This window comes from Helicoverpa zea, chromosome 14 (genome assembly GCF_022581195.2).
Source record: "Helicoverpa zea isolate HzStark_Cry1AcR chromosome 14, ilHelZeax1.1, whole genome shotgun sequence".
Taxonomy (NCBI): domain Eukaryota; kingdom Metazoa; phylum Arthropoda; class Insecta; order Lepidoptera; family Noctuidae; genus Helicoverpa; species Helicoverpa zea.
The window spans coordinates 10,957,344-10,967,949 of NC_061465.1; the positions used below are offsets into that span (position 1 = coordinate 10,957,344).

A 10,606-nucleotide genomic window follows, 5' to 3' on the forward strand; every position below is an offset into this window, starting at 1 on the left:
ACTTTACAATACAGCTTATCTTCCTGCTAAATGAGTTAACATAATATATAAGTTGCAGTCTTAATAGACTGCGACTGCAGAAGCTAATTTCATTTTGCAATATTCATTGCAATTACTTCTATGAAACACTTTTCTTAGGAAACATCTAAAACGTATCACTTGGACTAAAAAGTTGATGTTCTTAATTTTGTGTATGATATTTTCTTCATGAATTTCCCGCTACCTCTTCTACCTTACACCATCGTCGTAGAGCGACCGCGTGTCTGCCCACGTGCTATAATCTCAAGTTCCAACAAAATTTTACTTCACTCTCTTAGCCCGATATCATCTACATTGCACTTCCCTTATAATTGTTCCTAATAGGGTCACACACACACGATGAGTATTCTTCAAAGAAATATTACAGTAATAAGGAAATTACACATTTATTTTATTACCATGAAACGGGCCAGAGAAAACCAATGTCAGGTAGATTTTTGTGCTACATCGCAATTGAGTGTGACACATTTTATTATGATCTTATTTGGTGCATAGCAGATCTTTGCATTTGGTCCATTGATTTGTTAGTACTGAATTTTTAGGAATCTTAGGGTAATCTTGAACGTGGCCAGGCTAGATACCTCGACTAGTTTGGACGCACAGATAAGGAATACTTAACTGGACAGCGCAATATTCATTTTTTATTATGATAAGAAGGGAGTTCTAGTATGTTGACAATAAAAAGAAAAAGACTTTCCATAACTTCAAATAACTCAGACATAACATTAACGCCAAGCTAATTAATCACTTGTGAAGACATAAACATCAATGGTCAACAATGCTAATTATTCATTGCAATCAGCAGAACTATGGGCATACTAGCCAGTGCAGTACGGACCGTAGTGAAGTGATTCCAACTATGCCTTTGTTTACTACGCCACGCACACAGGCGCGCGCACGCACACATGCGCACGCGCAGGTTTTCCTGAAACATGCACGCGAGTGGCTCGCCGCTCTTCCGGTCATGCGCAAAGAATACACAATTAGAGGGGAAAAGGAACGCGTTTTTTTTCTATGATAGACAGACAGATAATGTAGAACAAACTGTAAGATGATGCGGAAGGATGTTTCAGTGAAAAGTAGAAGATGAAAATAAGTCTGAACACCTTTTTACATAAAGTGTTTAATGAAACATTAAAATGCTTTCAATATATTTTGTACCATACCTATATAACGAAACAGTGTTGTCTTGCAGCTTATAGATATATATAGATTAACCTTAGATTATCGATTAAGCGGAATGCATACCTATAAAACAATGCGTGTATGAGATAGGAGAGGAACGTCTTTGTTATCATCAAAATATCAGGAAGATAGAAAAATAGATTATACACACATATAGAAAATAAATACAATGAATTGCAAAAATAAAATTGCAGGACTTTTACTTTTTTCAGCGAAACAACCAAGTTGATTATGAAATAAAATCGATATACGAGTACTGCAACTTCTGGGTTGTAGGTTGAAATAAGGTTTAGTTAAAATTCAAAAGCAACCAAAGTGAAGCTGGTTATTTATCAAAAATGTCAACATCTTAATTCAAATCTAAATCAATTGTTACATTATCTTGGAAACACAACGACAATCACTAGGACCTTACTTATTAAACCGTGAATCATTTGTCCCCACTCCTAGTCCCTTACTCTTTGACCGGCGCCGGCGCATTTTATAAAGCAACAAAGGTCGGTTACAACGGCTCATCCGTTCCACACAGTCAGTCAGCATCGATCGTGCGAGTCGAACACACGTTAGCGCGCGATTTTTCAATAATAAATTATTCAAAATGTTGTTTTTCATAATAGTTACAGTGCTGGTAGCTAGTGCAAATGCCAAATACTACACGGATTGCGGTAATTATTTTTTTTAATAATATTTTTAGTTTGAATGCAATTTTTGGTCGAGTTCCTGCGTTTGATACAGGCGTTTATGTTTTATTAGTAAATTGCGTACATTGTGTGCGGGTTTTGAGCTGTTAGTGTATGAAGTGGCGTAATACTTGTATGGATGGGTGTGCACTTGTGCAGGTGTTATTGTAGCAAAGTGGCCTCTAGTCTTGGCGCGGCTAATCACTCTAATCTCACCAATATGGGCAAAACAAACGCAAAGTATTATCGTCGTACACGTTCTGCTTATGATCCGATGTAAGAAGCATAATATTACCCCAATAGGCGTATATACCTTTATTTTATCTGTTCTTAAGTTGTAATAGAAATGCAAGCATTTTTCATATCTCCCAATCATTTTAGAAATATCGAAACTACCCCCTAATCTTTTACGAGATTAGCAAAAACTAATTGATAGTATTTTCATAAGTCACATACCTATAATTTTCAAACCGCATAGGATTGAAGAATCTCTGCTTTCATATAAAAATGCTATGTATAAGAATTAAACCTATATAAATCAAACCCAGGTTCAAGCACTTACCTAACAGGGCGACAGTTAAATTTTATCGAGTACCCGCTCAACATTCCATCGAGTGCTTAGACGTTGTTAAACGTTGTTTGTTGCTTAAAAGCGCATCAATCATCCCATGTGATGTTTTAATTCATACTTATTTGCTCATGTTCTAAAGTCTGCTCTGTTCTGAAATTGGACTAAATATTAATATTATTTAACGTAACTCACAAGTTACAATATAATATAGCCTGACGTAGTCTACTATTATCACTGCTTTAATCGGAACTTAACAATTATTTCGGTCAGAGGGTCGTCTTAGGGTTCTTTTAGCGTTATGCTCAAACTAAAAAAATGAAATCCTGAAAACATGCAAGGATTACGCAAAAAAAATATTGCATTAGTTAAAATTTGAGAAAACAACTTGACTGTGGACTTTCACAATTGTGTTTCAAACTGAAAAGCCCAAAAAACTTACAAAAACCACACGAAAAAGATTACCAGATTAGTGTGACATCAAATTAAACAAACATAATCTAAAAAAAAAACTCGTTACAAAAAAGGTTAAACGGTGCCAAAAGTATCCATTCTACCTGGCAATTACGCGCTATTATTACAACATTTTCGCGATAAATATCTGTAGATATAAGCACTTTGTTTTATTGTAAACACAGATGACTGTAGCATCATGTGAGCTGTCATCAAAAATAATGACAAAGCAAACGCTACTTTGTTTGTAAATCTGTGGGTAACAGTAATGAGTATTGTGATAGTAAACGTGTATTATATCAAATACTTAGTTATTGTGGATTAATATTATGTTTATATCAGAAGAAAGACTGATTGATTGATTAAGGTACAGTTGTGCTTAATCTTTGCAAAGAGCGTATCGATAATATAATTTAGATTCTATAAGTAACAAACAATAAAACTAACAACTATGTTTAGAGAAAACAGAGTATCTATCTAACCAAATATTTACGAAGTTCTTTATATAATTTGATGAAACCTTTTAATCATTAATTTAGTTGTCATGTCATTTTTTTTATCAATGAAACCCCGGTCAATTTATAAAAGCCCCATTTTGAAACTAAATTGCTATTTATTCTATTGAATAGCATTGAACTCTACAATAACGTATAAATGTTTGTTTAATGAAGAGATAACAGAGAGAAGGCGATAGAAACATCAGCTGCTTATTATATGTGACTCGGGGTCAATGTCCTTTGATATCAAGTGACAAATTGATATTCACCTCTGAACCATATCAGTTTCACTTTCAATTTATAGGTCATCTTCATATGTAGGTATTTCTTTCATATTATTAGTTATTCTGGGTCGTTATTCGTACTGCCATCAAGGCAATCTTACCAAGGAGGAAGGACTTATTTTGTTTACAATTCCTGCCATTAACAACTATTAGATTTTCGCGCCAATAAACTTTGTATTTTCCAAATTAGCTATTTGACGCCTCACACATACGCTACCTCACATACGCTGAAGTCATCATCTGCCTAGCCTTTTACCAACTGTGTTGGGGTTGGCATTCTGTCTGACCTCCTCAACCCAGTTACCTGGGCAGCCCAATACCCCTAGGTAAGACTGTAGTGCTAGTTTTTTTTTTTACTTTTTTGGCCCGATCTGTCCCACTGTTGGGCAAAGGCCTCCCCATTTTGTCTCCACACCTCTCGATCCTTTGATAATGCCCACCAAAAGGGACGTGTCAAGTGGTTTGTTAATACGTTTATTGACTATTGTGAAATTAATGTAGACTTTGGACAAGCTAAGCTTTTTGAAAATATCTGTTAAATAGAGGAACCAACTGTCAAATGGCTATGTTCAGGTTTAATGTCGCGCACTGTACAGCTAAGTCTACTTATTTCAGTAGGTATGTCAACTCTCCACAAGCCACAATTAAGATCAATGCTCATTCCTCGAGTGTTACCTTCCTGCAATCTTCTGTTATTCATCATCATCATATTCAAAGTGCATTTTATTATATTTTCCACTTCAACGTGGGTCAAATGATTGGCTCTCATTAAAATAATATGCATAATCATTGCCCATTTATCTAGAAGTGTTGGATTAATTTCAAAAGTGGCAATTTTCAAAGCACTTCAGAAATAATGTCGTAAAATTAATGTTTTCTACATAAAAACCTACTAACTTCTTTTCTTAGAGCTATCTCGCGGACTGTCTCACGGAAATTAACGTTTCATTTTTTTTGATGTCATGAATTTCCTGAAAGAAACACCTGATTCCATATTTTAAGAAAAGATTTTTAAATTGAAATATAAAATATCTAGTGATAAGCAAAAATGTTTAAATGTAACGAAAAAGCAGGCAATAGGCCTATGCCTATATCTTTTAAAATATAAAAACCGACTAGTGCGAGTCGGACTCCCCCAATCTGGCTTTCGCAAACCAAGCCGTGAAAAAAGGCCAACAATTTTACAAAAATCTAATAAAAGCTGACGTGACTTCGACATGACTTCATTAAACCACATTCGTCTTACGAACACGTGAATAAAATTCAAAAAAATTAGTGTGTTTGCAATTTCACGGCCACATTAACACGTGAAGACGTAGGTACGGTCAACGTGAAATTAGGTGAAAAAAATGAACATTTTCAAGTAGGTACCTTACAACGTAAAGGGACATAATTTCTGACCAACGCGAATGCCGATATTGACTTAACATCCTTTACTTAAAAAGTATATGAATACCTACTCCTTAAAAAAAGTAGAATGGATACTCTGTTAAGTTTAGCAGTTTCGAAATTTTTGTTTTTATCTGCTACTTTTTACTGTATTTATCTTATACAATATAGACTAGCACGTAACCATTTCACATACCTATCACAGATTACTAAATAGTTACTACGTACCTATGCCCATTCAAGTCTACCAACCACATAGTATACTAAATGATACCAATCAGTATGTCACCACGTAGTATTGTCTTAGTAAGTATATAGGTACAATGATTAACTGCGCAAAACGATATGTTGGCTTGTTTTATGAAGGGGAGAAAATCCTATGGACACCAAATTAAGCAATGAAAAACTCGTACATTTTTAAATAAGAGAAAATATATAGTAATTTACTTTATACATATAGGTATGTACTGCAGAATTAAAACCAAGTCAAGTAAACTAATTTATAAAATGACGGTAAGTACTGATAAACAATTAAAAAGATCATAAATACGAAGTTAATTGTAAACTGAATTTACATATGTAGGTAATGCCAATAATGATAAATAATAGCATGATCAGGAAAATGGGCCCTAATTGTCCTTTGATTTATAGCAAATTACTGATTTTAATGTAAAGAATATATAAACGACGATCAAATTCTTCAAAGACACATTTTTTTTTAAATTAATTTATCTACACTACGACCCAATACTTAGTATGTACAATCAACATTGAGATCATGCCATTTACCTATCATAGCTCATTTGTTCAGTATAAAAAATCCTGAATCGCTGAAAATAACGAAAATAACAATCACGATAAAATCACTAATAACTGAATAACATTACGACAAACAGGGCTATTATGTTCTGCAAAAAAAACAAATATACAACAATACTGCTTATCACATAATGTTTATTTAATAGTAATGAGCACAAACGGTAATAGAATTACAATGCAAAATGATATAATCATTGAATCGTTTAGGTATTACTAGAAAAATGTACCCAGCTGTAAATGAGTGATGTCATATACCTACTTATTATGATATTAGGTTTATGTATATCCAATAAATCATGATACAGTCTGAAAGGTAATTAATTTGCTATTTTTCAATTAGGTACACAGTTTGCTATATTTCATTTATTTAGTTATTTTTGGGTAGACTGTGCAGCCGTAATTCAATCAATGGTTCAATCAGGTGGCGTATTATGTACTTACAGCGTAAATGATTGCCGCAAAATTACCAAAACAATCATTTACCAATGTATGTAACCACCCCAGTTTCAACATTCTTGGAGATTTTTATTTAGATACGTCATCTAAATAAAAATCTATGTGTATGTTTTAGATTTAGTGTGGAGATAGCAATGATAAAACATGGACAAGAAGTGAAGTAGTTATAACTTTAAACAGAATGGCCAATGGATAAAATGGCTGTAAAAATATTCACGAGCTTTACAAATTGGCAGGTACCAACGTCTTTCTTAATTTGGTGCGCAGAGATGCGACGTTATTTCAGTCCCGGTTACCTTATTAAGATCATTAAACGAATTACCATTTGACGTCAACTGTAGCTATTTCTGGAAAATGTTAAGAGCTGACTGAATCCTGCAATAATTGCATCGCGTTGTATGTCATAGGTACTCGTACTACGTAGTTTACTCATTGATGTTTACAAATAGATAGACATTTACAGGTTGGTAGATACCTAACTACAACGACTATATAAAAATAAACTATGGTATGCCTGTCTACCACCTATGGTTTTCGAAAGATTTTCTAGAGATAAAAATATGTATTGAATTGTATTGATTAGTAAAAAATATAACAACGGTTATTGATTTCGTACCTGCCAATTAGATGCTAAGTAAGCGAAGTACTTATCTAAGCAGTTTGTTAAACACGTGTTAAAAACTTTGTGGGTAACTGAATTTTGTAGACAATCGGTTAAAAGAAAGCCAAGTATTCACATTCTTATGATAGCAACTTAGCCGATGTGATAGGCTTAAATATGCTTTATTTTACAGCTACAAAAATAATTGGACGTTACAACAATGTAGATAGGTAGATAGGTACTACAAAATGCGATAAAGTCTTATATAATGAATGTAGATAATTGCACGCTGCAGTTATTATTTCCATCATAATAATATACTGTTGATCTTTTTAAATGCCCTGAAAATTCCCTGCCCTGAATTTTGTATGAAGCCATTATGGCTTCACCCATAAGTAAGCCAACAAGCATCTGCACATAAAAATTGTTACAGAAATCTTCAATCGAAAAGGGTCCGTTAGGAGTTTTAGCACAAAGTTAAACGTACAAGAAAGCTATAAGTTACCTACATAGTAACTATTAAGTAATCTGTGCTATAAAGTATTAATATGTGGCTATGGCTAAGCTCCAACTAAATGCCTCCAGGTACTGCCTAATTCAGGAGGCAGAGCTTCATGATGACTGAAGAATAACATAACATATTTCAATGATGATCAATAATTTTATTGATCTCAATAGTTTTAAGATTTTTGTGTAGGCGGAGGGTACGCCTGGTGTTCTGTAATAAGTACAAGGAATAACCTACATCAGACACCAGTCTCTATGTTTAATGCAATTTGTAACTACCAAATTGTATCTGACGATAAGAAATAAATATAATTGATTGATTGATGTATCACTAATTTCCATCTTACATTGTTTGCAGGTTCAAAACTAGCGACAGTACAAAAAGTGGAGGTGAGCGGTTGTGACGCGAAGAACGCGGAGTGCGTACTGAGGAGGAATACCAACGCCACATTCAGCATTGACTTCACACCATGTGAGTACCCCACCTGGTCTAATTACACGCATTTTATATGACATGGCCCGGATCCGTTCCACCTCTGATAACTTGGAACTAGTTAATTGAAATTGGTACTACATACGCTTCGATTAAATAAAAAACTGTCTAATTGAGAAATTCCTGTTGCTGGATAAAGTACCTAGTTAGACTGAGTGAAGTGTTACTTACTTGTAAGATGATGTCAGATTCGAGGGTATAGAAACATGCTGCGCCGACCCCAAATAATAAATTGAATGATGATGACGTTACTGACTTATTTAAAACAGATTAAAAGGCATGACCTAATTTTCACGTCAGCAGAAGAACGTGTGATAAAAAGTAATCTGGACTCAGTACTCCGAAAATATGTAGATAATTGAAGTCTTAATGTACCTATGTAATAGTATGTATGACACATCAATCAACATTGCGTTTTAATCTTCAAACTATAGTTTCAATAAAATAATTCATTTCTTATCTTTTACGCATGTCGTGACGATTACACCCCACTCGAAACTTTTGATTAGTTGTCGAAAAGTTCAGAAGTCAAGATTTATGATTTGTTTTACTAATTTCGAATCAAACCGACCTAGATTCGTTTGGATATTCTTTTGTTTTACATTATTAAATATTGATATGAAAATAAAAGTTTCCCCTTATTTTTCAGGATTTTTCTGATGTGACGAAAGCTTGAAAGACTTAGTGAGAGCATATTGTTACCTATTATTTTCAGACAAAGAAACCAAAGAGGTAGTAACAATTGTGCATGGCGTCATCATGAACCTGCCGGTGCCCTTCCCTCTGCCGCAGCCAGATGCCTGCAAGGACAGCGGCCTGACCTGCCCTCTCAGGGTAACCACAATATGTTATCGACCTGCCTTTTTAAGCCTTAAGGGCTTGTTACACTTGCCAAAATTCAGTCTTCTAATTAGGTTTCTAAATTATTTAATGAAACCTACCTTCCTAAATGCGATTACATTTGTCTGAATTTAGTGACTGAATTTAGTCAATTGTAATAAGCCCTTTATCTTTTTCTACGCATCTAGGTAAGCTTCGCATCTAGGTAAGCTTACTTAGAAAAGGTAGATGCCTTTTCTTTGGCAAGAGATGAGAAAATATGCCTGAATTTTTTAGATTAATGTGGCCGTAGCTACTGGGATGCATGAACCTATTGCTCCACTCGCAATCCAAACCGCAATGCAGCATTTCTTTAAGACAAGATTCCCCGTATGATATTAATTTGTGGTACAGTTCCCGCCAAACTTTTTGTCGACACGGAAAGTTGCGCGAGTAGTCTCATTGCGTAGCGCCATTAAGTACCTAACGCCTAAATTCTCTTACTTACCTACTAAATATGGAATTTCGACATATGTAAGATTGTTTGACAATATTTTGTTTTAGCATTTTGTTCAAGACTAACTATCTTCATAGAAACTTACCTTTATATTTTTGTATCCAGGAGGAGCAATCATCAAGCTACCACACGACAATGCCCATCCTCAAATCTTACCCCAGGGTCAAGGTCGATGTCAAGTGGGAGCTCAAGGACGAAAATGATGAAGACCTCGTCTGTATTCTCATAGCCGCCAAGATACAATAAGACCTCCATGCTAGATTCCTATGTCTTACTAGAACTTCGGCCAGTGGCTCCAAACTTCGGGGCTGGTAACCCCTTATGCTCTCTATGGAATCCGAAATGTTAGCAAACCTTACCTACCTATGTAAAAAAAACAAATGAGTTTGGAGATTTTGCTTCATACGGGCTAAACTCAAGAGCTACTGGCCTAAGTTTAAAATATAACCTTTTTATCGATTACGTTATGATTGGTGGATAAACCAATCTTAAAAAAACCAATGACAGGCTGACTGAAAATCTTGTATTAGAACTCTAGATTCTTCAACTTATGAGAGTGGTAACCCCAGGCATATGGGCAAATAGGCATAGGCATAGGAATGAAGCATAATTTACTTACTTCTAAATACTTAATTCTTTTTTACTATCTACTTGTAGAGCAAAAGATTATTATGTAAAAGAGATTTGAATATTTTTGATGTAGGTAACACTCAAATTAATTTTAAGCCTTTTTAGGGTAAGCAACATTATTCTTTTGCCGAAGTTTATTTTATTTTCTTTTTTATAGCCGGGCTTAAATTAAGGCTGTGTTAAAATGACAAATATGTATAAATTGCTCGAAATAAGTTGCTGAATTGTTTTTACTTTTTTTAATATTCTGTTCATACAATTCCTTCCACGTGTAAAGGCCTGTTTCCATGAGCCAATTTAAGTATATTTTATGTAACTAATGCTAGTGGGAACAGGCTTTAACATTGAAACCTGTCTACATCACTGTGTATGAGATTTCCTTAATTTATAATAAATTGTTTTCCACTAAATATAGGTTAAGGATTGTGGTTTTGTACATTATAAATACATAATAATATTGTGTAGATACTGGAGTTTTATTTTAACCCATTGAAATATCAACCAGAACAAATATTCTCGAGAACTGTCCCGAAAAGTTAGGGTATTGGAGTACAACTCACGAGATTCAAGAATTCAGAGGGAAAGAAAGAAAGAAGAGACATGAATAATTAATAAAAAATATTTTTAAAGCAATAGGTATTTCTTTAATACTTTTAGTAGGTACAAAAA

At 34.2% G+C, this 10,606-nt stretch overlaps 1 protein-coding gene across 1 annotated transcript; it reads left to right on the forward strand.

Annotated features, from left to right (window-relative positions):
* Positions 1 to 1,732: 1,732 nt before the first annotated feature.
* On the forward strand, positions 1,733 to 10,401 carry LOC124636526 (ecdysteroid-regulated 16 kDa protein). Its single transcript, XM_047172647.1, has 4 exons — positions 1,733 to 1,889; positions 7,837 to 7,950; positions 8,687 to 8,805; positions 9,413 to 10,401. Exons 1-4 carry the CDS (start codon positions 1,823 to 1,825, stop codon positions 9,551 to 9,553), a joined length of 441 nt encoding a protein of 146 aa, XP_047028603.1. The 5' UTR covers positions 1,733 to 1,822; the 3' UTR covers positions 9,554 to 10,401.
* The last annotated feature ends 205 nt before the right edge of the window (positions 10,402 to 10,606 follow it).